General features: G+C 45.8%; 1 protein-coding gene across 1 annotated transcript in view; it reads right to left on the minus strand.

Annotated features, from left to right (window-relative positions):
* Positions 1-3,233: 3,233 nt before the first annotated feature.
* The window catches only part of LOC110069879 (uncharacterized), a 46,309-nt gene continuing 28,801 nt past the window's right edge, over positions 3,234-20,741 (minus strand). Inside the window, exon 9 of the mRNA XM_078388201.1 lies at positions 3,234-8,355. Within this exon, the coding sequence (XP_078244327.1) occupies positions 7,001-8,355 (1,355 nt within the window). The 3' untranslated portion in view covers positions 3,234-7,000. The remainder of the gene's footprint in view (positions 8,356-20,741) is intronic.

Here is a 20,741-nt window from a genome sequence, read left to right on the forward strand (position 1 = left end):
GAGACCTGGGAAACGGTGGGTGTGTGGATGGGGTGGGATAGAGAGCAGCTGTGGCGATCCCGTTGATAATTGGGGTCTGAAAAGGTCGACCAGAGAACAGACTTCGCTTGGTAGGCTTCCCAGAGGACGAGAGGTCTTCGGATCAAGGGGTGCCTTTCTAGCAAAGGACAGGATGGTGGCTGGCACTTCATCCTGTCTTGGGCAGCTATATTGGAGGGGGGGGGGCTTCTCCAGAGGACTCCCAAAGGCTGGATCCTGCTGACCCCCCCTTTTTTTTGCCAAGAGGCCATGAAACTGCTGGTATTATCCTGCTTAATGGGAATGATCCTGTGGATCGTTATCTGCTGAAAGGCTGTAAACAAACTGCACACCTTTCCTGGGGGGGGGGCAATGAGCCAGGGTGGGCCTGCTCGTCTGGTGAAGCCACACTGGTCCAGACGTCCCAACCCCTCTCTCTCTCTCCCTAACAAGAGGAAGCAGCTTAGTGGTGGGTGGGATGCCTGGGAAGCACCAGAGAGCGCTCTCTCTCTCTCTCTGGTCAGATTTTCCAACGCACTGGTGGCTTGTGAAATGGGTTAAGAGCCACTAGACAGGGCATTCTGGACTAAGGCATTTTGCTTTCTATTAAAACACACACACAAACACACACGTGTGTCTGTTTTGAAGGTGGAAGAGACAGCAGAAAAAGAGAAAAACGGAATATATTTGCATTGCCATCGTCCCCTAAACAAGATTTTGGAGAGACTGAGCCTTTTTGGGTTGTAGAAACCCCTCCGCAATCTTCCCCATTTCCCTCCCTTGGTCTTTCTTTCCCCGTCCAGCCCAGCCGCCACCCCCACCCCCCCACCCCCCCAATGCTTTCCGGGGCTCCTCCAGCTCTCCCCCCCCCCAATTTCCAGGACTCTTGTGCTCCGGGATGTGGTGGCGCTGTGGGCTAAACCGCAGAAGCCTGTGCTGCAGGGTCAGAAGACCAAGCAGTCGTAAGATCCAATCCACGCGACGGAGTGAGCTCCTGCCGCTTGTCCCAGCTCCCGCCAACCTAGCGGTTCGAAAGCATGCAAATGCAAGTAGATAAATAGGGACCACCTTGGTGGGAAGGTAACAGCGTTCCGTGTCTAAGTCGCACTGGCCATGTGACCACGGAAGATTGTCTTCGGACAAAATACTGGCTCTATGGCTTGGAAACGGGGATGAGCACCGCCCCCTAGAGTCGAATACAACTGGACAAAAATTGTCAAGGGGAACCTTTACCTTTACCTGTGCTCCGGGAAGGAGAGAAACGTTGCTATTGCGGGGGGGGGGGGGGGGAAGAGTCTGCTAGTTTTTATGCTGCCCATCAAGGGCATGTACCAGTCCCTTAGTTTTGTACTTCCTGTCACATGACTGAAGCCAAGCCAGACTCCTGGCAAGTCAAACCAAGACCGCTTCCTCTCTGTAAGACCAAGACTTAGAAAACAACCAAGTTACCACCTGGAAAAGTTAACTGTGGAGTGCAAATGGATATTCAAAAAAGAAGTATGTAGTTTTAATTTGCTTTTTTTTAATTGTGCATATATCATAAAATGAAAAAAGAGAGCATACAAACAGGCACAGGAAAATATACAGTACTCCCAAATAAAGGGCTAGAAACCAATATCTACTTTCTTAAAAAGTAGAGTAGAAGAACAATCATGGTTCCACAAGGAAGGGAAAAGAGGAGGGGGAAATCCCATAGTTCAAAGACTTCTAGCCATAAACTGCAAGGAAAGATGACCAGATATTCAGATACAAATCCATAAGCAGTCGAAGATGCTTAAAGAGTTATAAAGTCCTCAGTCCATTGATTATAATAAGATTATAATAAGAGCAATATACTGTAATAATAATAATCTTAATGGAGGGTTGGCATGTCTTTACAGTGTTGCACCATCATAGCCAGCATAAAAGCGCAGATAATCCATGTTCTTTGATTGTTGGTTAACTTCTGTGAGACAGGCAGATAATTTAATATATACAGACAGTATAACTGCAAAACTCAAAACTGTCTGGACAGCTCAGTGGTTTAGGTACCGGACTGTGGAATCAGAGATTGAGATATTGATTCCCCCACTATGTCTCCTGGGAGAAGAGCCAGCCTGGGTGGCCTTGGGCAAGCGGCAGAGTCTCAGAAATACCTTCAGAAAAAGGGAATGGCCAACCAATTCTGAGTACTGTCTAGAAAACCCTGGAAATCATCACCATAATTCATAATTGACTTGATGGCACACACCTATTATCATGACACAGTGGTTACACTGCAGTCCTGCAGTCAAAACTCTGCTCATGATCCAGGGTTCAATCCCAGTTAGCCAGCTCAAGGTTCATTCAGTCTTCCACCCTTTTGAGGTTGGTACATTTAGTACCCAGACTGATGCGGTGCTACGATTTAATGCGTAGACTACAATTAACTGCCCAGAGAATACTTTAAGCACTATGGGGCAATATATAAGGAGCACAATTTTATTATTATTATTATTATTACAAAATTCAAAGACTGCTCCAATACATTAATAAAGTCCCCCCTGAAATAGCGTATGAATATAACATAACCAGAGAGATTCACCAGGTATATTCATTTCATTTAGTCGTGTCCGACTCTTTGTGACCCCATGGACCAGAGCACGCCAGGCCCTCCTCTCTTCCACTGCCTCCTGGAGTTGTGTCAATTTCATGTTGGTCGCTTCGATGACACTGTCCAGCCATCACCAGGTATATTACATCACCAGTTTTTAAAAAGTCGTTGTGGTTTTCCAATATACATGAAAAAGTTTTCTGCTGAATAAGCCCCAACCTGAAGCCATAAATAAAAGTGGGCTTCAGCTATTTTCCACAGGTCGGACAATATAGGATACAATATAGCAGTGGTCCCCAACCTTGGGCCTCCAGATGTTCTTGGACTACAACTCCCAGAAGCTTTCACCACCACCTCTGCTGGCCAGGATTTCTGGGAGTTGAAGTCCAAGAACATCTGGAGGCCCAAGGTTGGGGACCACTGCAATATAGGATACTCCCGTTGTCAATCCATATTGGTCTCCCACTTGTACTCTTGAGCACCATTAAACTTTCTATCTTCCCTTCCTTCCTTTCTTTGTCCCAATTCAATAAGTTTAGTCCTGGAGAGGATCCTGAGGAAATCTCAGGGGTAGGTAGGTAGGTAGGTAGGTAGGTAGGTAGGTAGGTAGGTAGGTAGGTAGGTAGGTAGGTAGGTAGGTAGGTAGGTAGGTAGGTAGGTAGGTAGGTAGGTAGGTAGAGGGGTGTGTGTGTGTGTGTGTGTGTGTGTGTGTGTGTGTGAGAGAGAGAGAGAGAGAGAGAGAGAGAGGGGCGCCAATCAAACAGTAATTGGCAACCTGTTGTTTTTAAGAGAGGGGTCTAAGATTCCAAATCCTGCTTCAAGGATGCTCGAGAACGCCATTCTCAGGACTGGACTCACCTCTCAGACTTATGACATCAAGGCTGGAGGCCTTCAAGAGAAAATTGGACCGCCAGGTCTCAGATTTGCTTTGATCTGAACTCCTGCTTTGAGCAGGGAGTCGAACTGGAAGGCCTTAGATGCAGTCCCCTTCCAACTCAACTATTCTGTGATCAATTTTTGGACTCTTGTCTTTAATTCCTCCCCCCCCCCTCCACTATCCATGAAGGACTTGTGCTGAGCCTGAAGAAGTGGGTTTCTCACCATGAAAGCTTGCAATTTGTATGATTTTATAGTGGTCCAACAAAGTTTACCACCCACGTTTGCGTTTCTGAAGTTGTGAGACAAGTCGATACTCAAAGCCAAGGGGAGTCGGAGGTGAGGGGCGCAACTCGGCTTACATTCAAGGAGGTACATGTCTTTGCGTGAGGACGAGAGGAGGGAGAAGTGAACGGACCAGCTCAGATCTCCTAGATTGTTCTTTCGCTCTGCTGACCTTCCTTCAACCTTAGGTCGCTCCTCTTAGGTTTGCTGGTGTCACCCTTCTTCCACCTCAACCCTCTCTCATCTCTGTGACGATTCCCAGTCATCCAGGTGAGGTTGTCTGAAAGTTGAGTCATGGCAACTGGACTTCATTCTTGTTAGGTTGAAACCTTTCAATACTCTTCCAAGCAGCTTCTTCAATTGGAGGAGAGTTGGTAGGAGACCCCTGATAGATCCTCCACATAGGTTCCACTTCCCCCTGATCTGAATAGGCTCCTTAGAAGGACAAAGGATGGGTTGGGGGGTGAGGGATAATCCCACCTCTGCAGTCCTTCTCCACCCATTGTCATGATTTCTTGATGGTCGTTAACAGTGGTCTTTCTGGTGGGTGCGGTCCTGATCTCTCTGCCAACAATGAAAGGGCAGCATGATAAACAGGAGACAGATTGTATTTAAGGCCTCCATCCTGTTGAATGCGGGATTTTCTAGATGTACAGTGGTGCCTCGTATAACGAGTGCACCGTTGAATGATGAATCCGCATTGCGATGCGGATTTCCCCATCGCTAATGCGAGGGCATCATTACGATGGGGGAACAGCTGTTCAGCGGTTCCAAAATGGCCACCGGAACACAAAAAAATGGGTGCCGGTACACCCAAGATGGCTGCCGGTACAACCAAGATGGCCACCAGAACACAAAAAATAGCCACCAGGACGCTCAAAATGGCCACCAGTACACCCAAAATGGCCATCGGGACGCTCAAAATGGCCACCGGTACACCCAAGATGGCTGCCGGAACAAGGGAAAACATTGGAGAACGGTGAGTTTTGGGCCCATTTGGAACGCATTAAACTTTGTTTAATGAGTTCCAATGGGGTTTTTGGATCCGTTTTACGATGTTTTCCCATAGCGAAGGTTAATCCGGAACGGATTAACCTCGCTATGCGGGGCACCACTGTACATGTATGGCTTTCCCGACTCTCCTCTCAAACCACCCAGGTTCTCCAAAATGAGTACATCCTGGTCATCAAATGAGTGTCCTTTGACCTTCACATGAAAAAGTGCTGCCGACTGTGTTCCTGAGCCATTGCCTTTCCTGTGCTGGGCCCTTCTCCTGTTTAGTGGCTGTTTGTTTTCTCCGATGTAAAACCTCCTTATAAAGGGGGACATCTGCTCAGGTAATCCTTCAGAGTTTTCAAGGGTTGAATCCAGAAGTCAACATTATCTGTCCGGCTGTTTCTGCTTATTCTGCAACACCAGGGGGTTGGCTAAACCTGTTGGCAAGGCAGGTGGAAGTGGAGTACAGCTGGAGAGCTCAGTGGTTTAGAGATCTGGCTGGGGAGCCAGAGGTCGGGAGTTTGATTTCCCCCACTGGGCCTCCTTGACAGGCGCTGGACTCCATGATCCAGAGGGTCCCTTCCAGCTCTGCAGTTCTAAGAGGATAACGACAATGATAAATGGTAATGCAACAGGTGCTTTGTAGGACTATCAGGTGGTGAGCGTTGATGGCCAACAACACACTCACTTTCCCCATTTTTCGCTTCCTGTTCCAGACAGCCAGGTTTTCTCGGAGCTCCCCAAAACAGATGATGCAGGAGCCGATGTGATCATGCTGAAGCCCATACTGAGCTTCTTATCAGTACCGGTTGCAACGGAAGAACAGGAGGCTGGGGGAAAATGCCCGCAGTTCATGGCTTGAAACAACCAAAGTGTAGGAGGTACAGAGACCACGAATGACTTTTCTGCCTCCAATAAACCTTTTACAGTGGTGCGTGGCTTAGCGGCAATAATCCGTTCCAGGAAAATCGCTGTTAAGCGAAAACATCGTAAACTGAAAATAAAAAGCCCCATTGAAACACAATGAAACTCGTTCAATGCGTTCCAATGGGGTAAAAACTCACCGTCCAGCGAAGATCCTCCATACGGCGGCCATTTTCGCTGCCTGTATAGCGAGGAATCATTCCCTATACACCGCGGGGAGCCATTTTAGTTACCCGGTGGCCATTCTGAAACCGCTGATCAGTTGTTTAAAAATTGTTTTGCGAAGAATCGGTTCCCAAAGCAGGGAACCAATCATCGCAAAGCGAAATTCCCCCATTTAGACCATTGTTTTGCAATTGCAATTGCGATCGCAAAAAGATCATCGTAAAGCAGATTCATTGTAATGCGGGGCAATCGTAAAGCGAGGCACCACTGTACTGATCTACAAAAGATCTGCTTCATACAAACATAATCTATTATTTCCCTGGATACCATGTGTCCAGAGTGACACGATATATTGTCAAAAAAATGGCAATGGCCCCTTCCTTTACCCTTCAGGCGACAAACCACTAGGCAGTGAGTTCCCAACCTTGGGGGGGGGGGTCACCCGGGTATTCTTGGACTGCAACTCCCAGAATCCTTTGCCACCCACTGTGCTGGCCAGGATTTCTGGGAGTTGCAGTCCAAGAGCATCTGGGGGGCTCAAGGTTGGGAGTGACGATACTAAAGCTTCCTTCTGAGACAAGCTAGGATTGAGTCCTGTAGGGCTTCCTCTGATAAGTGGGTACATTATGAAAAAGAGCTGCGTCCAAAAAACGGTCCCACGTGAACCAAGGGCAGGATAAGTCTCTTCTGCACCTTCTCTGGTGTCTCTGAGGAACAGGGAAGTGAACAAAACGTTTCCAATGTTTGAATCGTTGGCAGAGAACCTTCTAACCATGGAAAACTCCCAACTACGGAGAGGAAAGGAAAAATTTCTCCACAGGTCATGCATTTAGAAAGTGCTTTGTGACCAGGCTTCTAACCCGTGATTATGGCCGGTTTGGCAAAAATGTTCAGCAATCCAAGTTTCATTTCTTTTCTGTGTCCCTTTCTCTGGAGGGATACAAAAATGATTCTCAATGAAAACCATGTCCCCCGTTTCTCCAACTCCTTTTCTGGATTGCGCTTCTGATTTCTCCCATGACTTGAGACCCAAGTAAACATTTTCCTGGTGTCTGAAAATATTCTTCTCATGAGTCCCTTATTCTGCTTAAAAGGAAAACAGTTTCAACTCTCCGGACATTTCTTTGCTTTCTCTGAACTGCGAAGAAAGCATTCCTTATACTTCTAGTATTGGTATGGTTTCTCTCCTGGGTAGACCTTCTGGTGGATCAGGAGAGATGAATTCTGAGGTAAATATTTCCTGCGCTCTTGGAATATGTATGGATTTCCTCTGGCATGAACCTTCTGATGAGTCACAAGGTGCGACTTATGAGCAAAACATCTCCCACATTCCTGGCATTTGTAAGGTTTCTCTCCTGTGTGGACTCTCTGGTGGATCAGAAAGTTTGAACTGCGAGCAAAGCATTTCCCACATTCCTGGCATTTGTACGGTTTCTCTCCTGTGTGGACTCGCTGATGGGTCATCAGGTGTGAGTTGTGAGCAAAACATTTGCCACACTCCTGGCATTTGTATGGTTTCTCTCCTGTGTGGGATCTCTGATGAGTCACAAGGTGTGAACTTCGAGCGAAACACTTCCCACACTCTTGACATTTGTACGGTTTCTCTCCTGTGTGGACTCTCTGGTGGATGAGAAAATTTGAATTGTGAGCAAAGCACTTACCACATTCCTGGCATTTGTAGGGTCTCTCTCCGGTGTGAACTCTCTCATGACTCAAAAGGGCAGAACTGCAAGCAAAACATTTCCCACACTCCTGACATTTGTAGGGTTTCTCTCCCGTGTGGTATCTGTTATGAGTCACAAGGAGAGAACTGCGAGCAAAGCATTTCCCACACTGCTGGCACTTGTAGGGCTTCTCTCCTGTGTGGACTCTATGATGAGTCACAACATCTGACCTGCGAAGAAAACATTTTCCACACACTGCACAACTGTATGGTTTTTCTCCTGTGTGGACCCTGTGATGTGTCACAAGGTGTGAACTGTGAGCAAAAGATTTCCCACACTCCTGGCATTTGTAGGGTCTCTCTCCAGTGTGAATTCTCTCATGCTTCAAAAGGGCTGAACTCCAAGCAAAACATTTGCCACAATCCTGGCATTTGTAGGGTTTCTCTACTGTGTGGAGTCTCTGCCGAATGTTAAGGTGTGAGCTGGGAATAAAATATTTCTCATACTCCTGGCCTCTCTCTGTGTTCTCTCCCCTGTGAACTTTCTGATGATCCACAAGTTGCGAGCCATAAGCAAAACATTTCTCACAGTCTTGGCATTTGTATATTTTCTCTGCGATGTGGACTGTTTGGTGACTCGCTAGGCTTGAATTCTGGGAAAAACATTTCCCACACTCCTGGCACTTGTAGGGTTTCTCTCCTGTGTGGAGTCTCTGATGAATGAGAAGGCGAGAATTCTGAGAAAAACATTTCCCACATACTTGGCATTTATAGGGTTTCTTCACCATGTGAACTCTTTGATGCTTTATGAGATGCAACTTAAACGCAAAACATTTCCCACATTTTAGGCATTTGTTCCCGTTCTCTCCCAGGTGGTCTCTTGGAGAGCTCACAAAGGGTGACTTGCAGTGAAGAGATTTCCCTGACCCTTCCCACCTAAACTGTTTCTTTCCGCTTTTAATTCGATCGCCAAGCATTCTCCCAGAGGCGGAACATATCGGACAGATGGACATTCCTCTGCCGTCCTGTTTCCCTTCCATTTGAGTTCTCTGATGTCCTGGTTTGTGCGTAAAAGACTTTCCACACTTTGAGCAGATACTTCTTTCTTTTGACACATCTGTTACGAGAAAAGACAAATGGAGAAAAAGAAATTGAACTGAGCAGACTAAATTATCTACTAAAAGACAAAAAAGACACACTGCGTAAGTTTTTTTTCTCTTCAGGGGTCCTTGAACATAAGAACCCAAGAAGAGCCCTGTTGGATCAGGCCAAGGGCCCATCTGTGTCCATGTAAGCCCATCTCCCTGGATCTCACTGGGCCCCCGACCAGATGCCTCTGGGAGCACACGAGAGAACTACTTAGATTTCTGTCTCCTGATTCGCCTCACCTGCATCTGGCCTTTAGAGGGACTTTACTTCAAAGAGAAAGTCTTTGGAGGGACATCATCACGGCTTGTATTCTGTGATGGACTTTTCCTCTAGGAATCTGTCCAACCTCCCTTTCAAGGCATCTAGGCCAGAATGCCAACACTGCATCCTGTGGCAAGGGGTTCCACAGACTAAAGAAATACAGTGGAGCCTCACATAGCGACAATAATCCATGCAGCAAAAATCACTGCAAAGCGATTTCATCGCTATCCAATTTAAAAAAGCCCATAGGAATGCACTGAAACCCCTTCAATACGTTCCTATGGGCTTAAAACTCACCTTAAAGCGAAAATCCTCCATACGGTGGCCATTTTCGCTGCCCGGTAAGCGAGGAATCTGCGCGAAAACACAGTGCGTGGCCATTTTTTAAACCCGGCGGCCATTTTGGAACCGCCAATCATCTGTAAAAAATCATCACTTTGCGATGATCGGTAAGCAAAACAGGGTACCGATCATCGCAAAGCGAAAAAAAACGCATAGGAAACATCGCAATGCGACCGCAAGAACTTCATCGCTATGCGGTTTCATCGTTAAACGGGGCGCCTGTTAAGCGACACACCACTGTATTTAGTCCGGGTCAAGAAATCTTTTCTATGGTCTCGTTTTACTCTCCCAACACTCCATTGGCGTGGATGTCTCCTGGTTCTGGTATTGCGTGAGAGGGGGGAAAGAGCTTCTCTCTATCCACTTAATCCACCCCCTGCATAATTTTAGATGTCTCAATCATGTCCCCCCCCATTTGTGTGCTTTTTCTCTAGACTCAAGGGCCCCAAACGCTGTAGCCTTTGCTCATTAGGGAGGTGCCCCAGCCCAGTCACCATTTTAATTGCTCTCTTCTGCACCTTTTCTAGCTTCTATTTTTTTCTTCTCAGGCCCATGAGAAGGGGTTTTTTTATTGTTCTTCATGGTGTTTTGGAGTTCCTATTAACACTGATAAATACTACTGCTAATAATGTGCCCTCAAATCAATGTTGACGTATGGCAACCCTTTTCAATGTCTTCCAGGTACAGAGTACTCAGAAGCAGTTTCCCCTTCCCTTCTTCTGAGGGTGTCTTGGGTCTGTGCAGCTTGCCCAGGCTGGCTCTACTCACAGGAAGAACAAACTTAGTGAGTCTAACCAGTTATACTAGTTGGTGTTATGCTGACTATTCACTTCGATGACAGAGATTTCAAGACAGAATGGGAAAATGACATGGAATCTCAGAACTGCAGAGTTGGAAGGGATCCTATAGATCATCAAGATCAGCTCCTGTCTGGGAGGCCCAGCAGGGGAATCAAACTCCCAATCTAAACCCATGAGCTATTTATTATGCATTTGGAAAGTGCCAGGCTGGGGAAGGCCACCCTAATGTAGGGGATTCTAACGACCGGTGCAATTATATTCGGCCACTCCTTTCTTTTATCTCTTCCCTTCTCTTCACATATGTAATAACACTGTAATCTCATTATAAAACATGAAAAGGAAAAGGAAAAAAAAGGTCACAGTGTCATTTTAGTGCATGATTTCCAATCTTTACCCAACATTAAAGAAAAGCAAAGAGTGCTGTTTATAGACTGCCCCATAGTACTTAAAACACTCTCTGGGTGGCTTACAAGTTAATTATGCAGGGTACACATTGCCCCCCCCAGCGAGCTGGGTACTCAATTTATCCATTTCGGAAGGATGGAAGGCTGAGTGAAGCTCCAGCCATCTACCTGGGATTGAACCCAAATTGTGAGTGGAGTTTTGACTGCAGTACTGCAGTTTAACCACTGCACCACGAGGCTCCACGAGCTAACTACAAGAGTTTTTGGAAGCGACCAGCAGAAGTATTTTTGGGTGGCGTTTTGTCAAGCAGGCTTACCCAAGGACGTTCCTGATCTGGATTCTGTGATTTCCCTTTCATCCAAACCCTGTGAATCTTCCCTCGGCGCCGTTTCAGAAATGGCCTCAAGCTTGGGAACTGGAAGTTAAGGCAGTGAAGGCAGAATACGGTGAGAAACTAGGGAGCAATCCAATGATGTGCACAACGATTTATACACGTTTCTGTACATTTTGGAAACAATGCTCAATTAAAAGTCATACAAATGGAACATACTAAGCCCTATTTGCTAAGGATAGAATTTTTTTTCATATTCTTGCACATATATTCACAAAGTTTGCTCGGTCACACGTTGCCCAAGAAATCGGTTAATACTTTGAAACCAGATTTCCTGAATTCCAGAGTAGTACTATTCTCAATGGGGTCACAAAGAGTCAGACACAACGAAACAACTAAACAACTATTCTCAAACTTTCCAAAGATATCTTCCAGCCACTGAGTTCAGTATATCTGAAGGCTATGATCCCAGACAGAAGGCAGGAATGAAAAAAAATCCCATTGTTCTCTACCTTCTCATCTAGGTCCCCAGTCCCTGCAAGATGTTGATGGCTCTGCCTGGCACCACCCATTTGTTCCTGCAGATTTCTTCCCAGCTGCAGACATCCTTTTCCTCCAGTTCTCCCCCTTCTCCCTCCCCCTCCATGTTTGGTCTACTTCTTTTGCCTGAAACCATATTTGTCTTCCTGTGTTAAGAGTTCAAGCGCATCTTGTTGACTTCCCTTGCTCTGTGCATTGCTATAGAGACATCTGAAGCCATGGGTCGTTCCCCTAGGCTGTTTCCTTGAGGCTCTTTCTCCTCCTTTGGCACATTCCTGTGCCACCACCCTAATTTCTAATAAATCACTAGTAATCTGGTCCCCAACACTTGTATCTTGATCTCCAGAAAACGGTCACCCTCCCTGGCAGAGTTCCGTTCAAAACTCCCCTGACCTGGTTGACAGCACATCTGACAAATCTGTCCTTTCCAACGTTTCTTAAGAGGCAACCCATCACTTCCAGGGCCACCTTCTTCCTAGAAACCACAGCCTGTCGGTCAAGCCACCAAACCTTTCCCACTGAGACCATCAACAAAACCAAGTGTTGACATTCAGTATTCTACCTATCCCAGACCCTCACAGTCACTTGCAGTATGCTGTTAGCTGTTCCCGGCATCATCCTTTGATCCCATGTTGATAAGAAAGAATGGTAGTTACAGGCATCATGAGTCTCTCTCACAGGCTGGACGTTTGCACCAGGAACGCAGCTTCTGAACTATAACACCCCACTGCTCTCATTGCAAGGGAAACCAACGGATCCGAACACAGGATTCCTAATCTCTGTTCCAGACATTAAGATGATGAAACAGGGATAAGAGTTTTTTTCTAGCCAACTCCCACTAAGATCTGCAGGCCACGCTTTGTCAAGCTTACCCAAAGAGGTTACTGATCCGATATCCGAGCGTTTGTTTCCATTCAAAATCCACAGATCTTCCCTCGGCTCCATTTCTGAAACATGCTTAAGATCTGGAACTGAAAGATCAGAGGGGAAGGACAGAGAGGGTGAAAATCTTAGGTAGTGGGTATATTAAGCAAAGCCCCATCAACCAGCTGTTCAGTGGGTTTATTTTCTCTAAACACAGCAAATACATTCCGTTCTCAGGACTAAACAGCTTACTAAAAGCAAAGACGAACACAAACTTGTAAAATCTCTTTTTATTACATTTTAAGAGGCTTTTCTGCCCCTACATAGATGAGAGCTCCCTCAAGATGTCAGTGCAGGCACTAATCCTCTCCCAGACTGACTACTGCAATGCTCTGTACCTGGGGCTTCCCTTGAGACTGACTGGAGACTCCAGAAGCTTCAGAACACGATGGCCAGACAGGTGGATGGTGTGAGCTAATTTGATCACCTCACCCCAGTGCTGGCCAGCCTCCACTGAGGACCCAGATCAGGTTCAAGGTTTTGACACTCACACAGAAAGCTCTTCATGGTTCAGGACCCTGTTACCTCTCGGAGTGTCTTTCCCCAAAGTCATCTGCCCGACCCACCAGATCTTCTCGGGTCAGGCTCCTCCATGTAGCCACCCCGAGAAAGTCACCTACAAGAGGCAGGGCCTTCTTGGCGGTGGCACCAACGTTACGGAATCAACTCCCTGAGAAGCTACACCTGGGCCCCTCCCTGTACTCATTTAGGAAGTCATTGAAAACATTACCATACAGAGAGGCCTTTCATGCCAACCCCGGATTAATGCCTCACCTCCACTTCTGCTTCAGTCTGAAAACTGGTTTAGCGCTACTGGGTTTTTTTAAACTATTGATACTTTTTGACGTTGATACGTCTTTGTGAAGAGATGGCATGATCAGCCAGAAAAATACCAAGAGACGCCACGATCCCGCAGTTGTCCTCCATGACTTCCCTGTGTAGGGCCTTCTGGTCAGGCTCCAGCAGCACCCACTCCTCCTGGGTGAAATGCACAGCTACCTCCTCAAAGGTCATGGGACCCTAAATGAAAAAACAAAAAAGCTAATAAAGAGAGCATCTAGCAGCAAAATCTCAAAGGGTAGCTGGGATGAGGTGGTTGTGACTTGTACCACAAGACTGAAAATTATATGAATGGCAATCACCACCTTCCCACCGGAGAACAAGGTTTCCAGTGGCTACTTGTCAAACCTCACATGGGAGACTCAAGACATCTACGGCACTTCTCTCACACACAGGCACTTGACTTGATTCTAAAATCTAATGCTAAATGGGATCTGCAGCCAACTAAAGGAAAGAAAAGAACAAAAGTTTCCATGCACACCTACCCTACTGAAAAGGAACATTTGCATGAATGGTAATCACAGCCTTCCTACTGGAAAACAGGGATACCAGTGGGTACTCGTCATGACAGGGGCTACGTGTTCCCGACAGGACCAGTGGCTGCATGACTGTGAATCCCAGCTACTGCAGAACAACAATGGGAGGGAGTGGGCTACTCCCGCAGGCCTGTTCTATAGCACGTCTTTGGCTTTCTTGGGAAACAAGGTCCTGGAAAACATCAGCTTTGCAATTATCCAGCAGGGCCCTTCTTAAGTTCACAACATTACCAAAAGAACACAGAAGGGAGGAGAGAGTAGATATAGCAAAATCTAGCATGTTTCACTTTCTTAAAATCTTAAATTTTTTCCGTCTGAATAGGGATGAATTTGAGACTATTTGTTACTTCTTCAAACAAACTGCAAAGCATTAAATTAAATTAAAAACCTCTCCTATCTCCACTGGCCAAATTAATTAATACAGTACTGCTATTCCCAACACAGAGAGGACCACATGATCCCTTCCTGCTGTTTAGCTGCTGAAAGTAAGGACAATTTTTCAAAAGGACGCAGCAAATCTAATTCCATGCTAATGTGATTCCAATCCCCCCCCCCAAAAAAATGAAGTGAGAAGTCTGTACCTGGAGCGAATAATCCATAAATGTCAATGTCTCTTATCTAGCACAGTAAGCAATGGGTAACCATTTTATAATTTTGTAATCTCCCTGCAACAAAATTCTCACCCATCCCTACCCAAGAGAGGAACTGGGGTCCTGGGAATCTCTGGTGCACCCAGTGCATTTTTCCACCGGCACTTTCGCCTTTGTGATCTGCTGCCGATCCATCACAATGGTGGCGAGGCAACAATAGTTGGGTACTTGTTACTGGCATCATTCTAGTCCCTGCTGAGGAGACAAAAGGGGGAAGAGAAGCCAGTGATATAATTCTGTCTCAGTGACTAAGAAGACAACCCTGCAAACATTTACTAGAAAGTAACCCCATTGAGAGGGATGGGAACAGCCAAATAAAATGGCCTGGTTCGCACGGTAAAGAAGAGAGACCACAATGGTTGGGGTGCTGGATGAGAATTTGGGAGACCCAGATTCTTCTTCCCACTGAGCCTTCACTTTCTCAATGGGTGATCTTTGGGAAATGTGCTATTTTCACACTGAACTACTTTACAGGGATGCTAGTTCAGATGCGGTAGATGTTGGAAAATTCATTGTACAACACAGTATGTGGTATGTGTGTGTATGGCAACAATTAGAATGTGATATTTGCATAGTGAAGCATTCCAGTCAATCAGACTGTGCCCGGTATCAGACAGATGGATATATAAAGCTAAATACCTAGCAGGATGCAGTCTGTCAGTTAAGTGTTAGGATCATTCATAAGGTCAAATATGTTATAGGTTTCGCTGTTAAATGTGTTACCCTGTTTCCCCCAAAATAAGACAGGGTCTTATATTAATTTTTGCTCCAAAAACAGCATTAGGGCTTATTTTCAGGGGAGGTTTTATTTTTTTCATGTACAATGATCTACATTTATTTAAATGCAGTCATGTCATCTTCCGGTTGCCGCACAATGGTGGAGGGCAGGGTTTCACTTAACTGGGGCTTATTTTCGGGGTATGGCTTATATTATGAGCATCCTGAAAAGTCATACTAGGGCTTATTTTCAGGTTAGGTCTTATTTTCGAGGAAACAGAGTAGTAGATTTATTAGAATAAGTATGTCTGTCGAGTTTAAGAGCGATATACAGACATAACAAAGTCCAGGACCAGTTTATCTATAATGCACCGAATGTCAAAGCACTGTGAGTTTATTCTATTCTACATGTGTTTTAAACAGTAAAAGTTCTTTAATGTTTTTAACTAAGATCAAGTGATGATTTTATTTACAGTACTTTCAACTGCTGGGAGACACATACACAATCAGGAATAAAAAACGAACGAGCAAGAATAACCCAGGCAAGCAGAGTTCTTCTCTGCTTGTTTGACCCTCTGGCCATAAATCAAAAAACGCATCTCCATGTTTAAAGCCTTCAGACGTTTGGAACTAAATCTTGCTCTGAACTATGGAAAGGACTCAAGGAAATTTAAGAGAAGCACAAGGATCCTTTCCATGCCTCACCAGAGAGAGACCAAAAGGAAACACGCCTTTCCACCACTCATCCTTACCCTGGATGGGGCCACCTCCGTCATCATCCTGCTTGGATCCCCTTCGCAGGAAACTCTGCTTGGTGCCCTCCAAAGCCTTCTCTGCCTGAGGAAATTTAGACTGAAGTTCAGCAGGCAGATTTGAGACCTGAAAGAGCAGTGAGGATGGAAGACATAAAAATCTGGACGAATTGAATTATAGAAGCAAAAATCTAAGCGGGTTTTAGGAGGGGGACATCTGTCCTTGGGCAGCTGGTAGCAAGTTTTGTAATATTCTCCCTCATATTCTTGACCCTTAAAGCAATTGTTCCCAACCTGGGGTCCCCAGATGTTCTTGGCTCAACACTCCCAGAAGCCTTCACCACTAGCTGTGCTGGCCAAGATTTCTGGGAATCGTAGTCCATCTGGGGACCCCAGGTTGGGAACCACAGCCTAAGAGTGAATAACCTCTGGAAGCATGAATGCATGGTGGGTTCCCCCTCCCCATGTCCACCATGGTTCTATCCTGCAACTGCAGTCACAACAGCACAAACCTAAGGATTTAGAAGTCCCAGCAATACAGTGGTGCCTCGCTTTACGATTGCCTCGCATTATGACGAATCCGCTTTATGACAATCTTTTTGCGATTGCAATTGTGATCGCAAAACGATGGTCCAAATGGGGGCATTTTGCTTTGCGATGATCGGTTCCCTCCTTTGGGAACCAGTTCTTCGCAAAACGATGTTTTTCTAACAGCTGATCGGCGGTTTCAAAATGGCCACCGGGTAATTAAAATGGCTTCTCGCTGTGTTTAGGGACGGATTCCTCGCTATACAGGCAGTGAAAATGGCTGCTGTATGGAGGATCTTCGCTGAATGGTGATATTTTACCCCATTGGAACACATTGAACGGGTTTCAGTGCGTTTCAATGGCGTTTTTAAATTTCGCTTTACTAAGTTTTTGCTTAATGGTGATTTTCCTGGAACGGATTATCGTCGTTAAGCGAGGCATCATTGTAACTTTTTTTGGATCAAGGCCCACAAAGAGCACACACCTTGTTTCAAAGTAGATGTCTCGCTTCAAAGAACATTCACATTTCAGGGAGACATCCGTAGCAAATGTGGCAATGGCTGTAAAGATGGTGGCAATAGTAGTAGCCGCCTAGAGTGGTCATGTTACCAGATAGGCGGGATATAAATAGAATAAATAAATAAATAAATAAATAAATAAATAAATAAATAAATAAATAAATAAATAAATAAATAAATAAATAAATAGTAGCAGGGATGAGAAAAGCAACCTAGGGGCCCCGTGTGGTCACCTCTGTCTTAGAGAGGCCAAGAAGAAAGAAACTCACCTTTTCCTCTTCTTGCCTCTTCTCCTCTGCCTGGCTCAGGAGGAAGCCTTCGGCCAGGGCCACCGCCTGGGAACTGGTCTCCGCTCCACATTCCCTCACCCAGCTGGACATCTCTGGGGGAAGGATGGCCAGGAACTGCTCCAGGATCACCAGGTCCAGGATCTGGTTTTTTGTTTGCTCATCTGGCCTCAGCCACTGGCGACAAAGAACATGAAGCCACCGGCAAACTTCTCGGGGGCCTTCAGCCTCCTTGTAGGAGAAACGCCTGAAGGACGTTCGCTGCAGATCTGAGCCGACCACATCCTCGTGCACAGTTCTCAGCACTGTTCTTTCCAAAATTCCCCTTCTGCTCTCCATCTTGACGACATCAAGTCTTTCCCCTCTTTCAGGACTAGCTGTGTCTCGTTCATCCATCTTGGATCCTTTCTCCAGCAAAGCCTCTGATGGACTAAAATGATCCTCTCCTCCTTCTCTCTTGGAACATAGCGAAAGAGAGCTATTAAAGCTTTTCATTTCTCTCTAGAAGCAATAAAAACAACCAAAAAAGGATTAAAATTAAATTATTAGATTTTGAGCACATCATGAGAAGAGAATCTTGGGGGGAAGAGTGTAGCTTAATTATTTACATCAAACTTTCCTCTAATTATGCAGTGGATAAAAATGGTTGATTCGAGAACCTACAGAGCAGAATGAGCGACAGGCCTCCCTCAGTAGACCACCCCTTGTTTGTTAGTTTATTTCAACTGGCACTTACTGCCTCAGTGCAGAGACTCTGGTAATGAGAAAGAATGAAATGTTTCTTTTTTACTTACAATTCTTCACAGAGGAAAAACAAACACCATATTCTATAGACATGTTAACTTGTCACATTGGTGAGCTTAACTAATTAGCTAGCTTCATTACTGATTACAGTAACTGACTGGTTACATAGCTGACAGGACACTTAGCTCTGTCTTCAGACTCCATAACGAACACTGACATCTAGCTGGACCCTAACTGGGGCAAAAAAAGGGGAGAAAACTGAAGCAGAGAGGGAACAATTAGCTGTTACTGAGCTGACTGACAGCATCCCTGGTCCAGAAAATTCTCCCACCGCCAAAACCTCTTTAAAGGCATCAGATGCAGGTTTCATTATTCCAACAGAGACTCTGTGTGTGTGTGTGTGTGTGTGTGTGTGTGTGTTGGGGGGAGATGATTGTAGGATTTGCAAGTGTGTGTGTGTGTGTGTGTGTGTGTGTGTGTGTGTGTGTGTTGGGGGGAGATGATTGTAGGATTTGCAAGTGTGTGTGTGTGTGTGTGTGTGTGTGTGTGTGTGTGTTGGGAGGGAGATTTGCAAAAGAAGGAGACCCGACAGATTGACTCAAGACCTTCTGATATATAAGCTCGCCCTCAGTTCTCATTCAAAGGCTAGTCGTGGTACATAAAGGATTGCTTCGCATCTGCCTGCAAAGCCAGAGGTTGTGAGTTCGATTCCCCCCACCCTGCCTCCTTGATCCATAGGGCCCCCTTCCAGCTCTGCAGGGCTCAGGTGAAGATGATGATGATCACAGCAGCATAAATCCCTGGGCAGGTGTGGGGACGCCCTTTTTCCCTTCCACTCAGCTGGGTCTGGGGCTCCTTCTCCACCTACCACCCTTCTTTCTTTCCACCCCCACAGGTGACCCCCCCCCACTCTCCCCCTCCAGCCTTTGCTTGCACGGAATCATCCTCCACCCCAAGCAACCAATGGGGTGGGTGGAGGAGGAGCATTTGCTAGGGAGGAAACACCGCTCCTCACCCACAATAACCACCCCAGTCTAGGAATCCCAACTCGGTGCATTTAACTCTTACGTTCCCACATCGGCTCTTTGGACATCCCACCCACCCCAAATAGGAAACAACCACTGCAATACCTTGTGTTTGGGCTTTGCAGGGATTTTTTTTTTGGGGGGGGGTTGTCTAGCTCCCTCCTGGGTTTGAAAGAATGGCGCTGGAACTCCCCTGCCCAGAAGCCCCTCTGCTGTTTCAGACCTTTCTCCCCAGATATTCCTCCCCCCCCCAAATCCAGCCCCAGTGACTCCCACCCACCCTCTTCGTTTACCTCCATGCATTATGTCCAGGATCTGGTGCTCTTTTGATTTAGCTTGCTTTCACGGAATAGACGTGTTCTGTCTATTCAATAGTCCTCCCCACCGCTTCTTTTCCCCCCTCCCTTCTTCGTCTCTTTTCATTGGCTGCCGATCTCGTTCCCTCTTTCCTTATCATGTGAATGAAGCCCAAGCAGGGTCCTGGCAGGACGGGTCACAAGCCCCTCCAATCTGGTCCCGAGCGCATGGATGACCCGCAAAATTTGCTGTCGTTCGTAAGAAGGACCGGCTGCGTTAATCTCTGCAAGAAAATAAAAATAAAAGGGACAAATAAAAAAAAGACAAACGACGTGGTACCCGATTTTGTTGTGCAAAACAATTACGTGCTTATTGTCTGGGGCGGGGAGGAATAGGGAAGGGTGGTGGAAGGAGGGCTTCTCCTCCAGAGCAAATTCCACCTTTTAACAAAAACAAAAAAAGACCCTTGTCTGATCTGCAGAACTTTTCCAAGATCCACGTGGGCTGCCTTTCCAAATTTAAGGATTTCCCACCTCCATTTTCCCCCTTAGAGTCGGAGGGAACTTACTTATTTTATTTAGTGACTTATTTTTACCCCACTTTTCTCCGTGAAAAGGACCCGAGGCGGCTTACAACAATGGGGAAAAAACACACACCAATATTTACAGTTGAAAAGAGTACAGAACCGTGGTTAACACCATTAAAAGATAATATTTAAAACTGTGAACAATTAATACAGTAGAGGCATCTTAGATCTTAAGGAAGAAAGGAAGGGCCCCAGATTCCAACACTCAGCCATGCAGAGGGCATGGGCTCTTCTTTATGGTCCATCAAGTACAGTAACTGCAACTTATTACAACCCTTTGAAGCCTGCCCAGGTACATCTCCTGCTGAATGTTTGATTTTTGGTAGGTCCAACAAAAGTATCACTTCTCCTGAACTTTGATTGTGTAATGGACCAGATGCCCATTTCTCTTTTCCTTAGTCCGTCCATCTCATGTTAGATCCCCCCTCTTTTCCTGCTTCTTTGTACACATTTGCTAGGATTATTGGCTTTTCTGGTGATTCTGGACATATGCCAGACATATTGTACCCTTTAAGCACTATTTTTAAATGAACATACCACAACATTTGATTGTCGTGATGCTTGTGCAGTCTATATCGTGAAGAAGAAGGTATCGTTGGGGCAGAACATGGAGAAACAGAATAGTTTCCCCACAGAAAAGGGTGTCAAAGAAGGGTACAGTGGACCCTCGACTTACAGACGGCTCGACTTACAGACTTTTCGAGTTACAGACTTCTCTGGCTGCAAAATTTAGATTCAACTACACACCAGAAAAAAAACCAAAATGGAATAAAAATAGAATAAAAACCACTGGTTATGGGATTAATCGGTTTTCAGTGCATTGTAGGTCAATGGAGATTCGACTTACAGACTTTTCGACTTGCAGCCACCATTCCAATACGGATTAATTCCTTAAGTAGAGGGTCCACTGTATATTTTACCTCCCTCTCTGAATGATGCAAAAAAAAAAAAAAAAAGATTCAGAAGAAGGAAGAGTGGAAATTGATGGAAGAAACACTAATAATTTAAGA

This window comes from Pogona vitticeps, chromosome 2 (genome assembly GCF_051106095.1).
Source record: "Pogona vitticeps strain Pit_001003342236 chromosome 2, PviZW2.1, whole genome shotgun sequence".
NCBI classification, from domain to species: domain Eukaryota; kingdom Metazoa; phylum Chordata; class Lepidosauria; order Squamata; family Agamidae; genus Pogona; species Pogona vitticeps.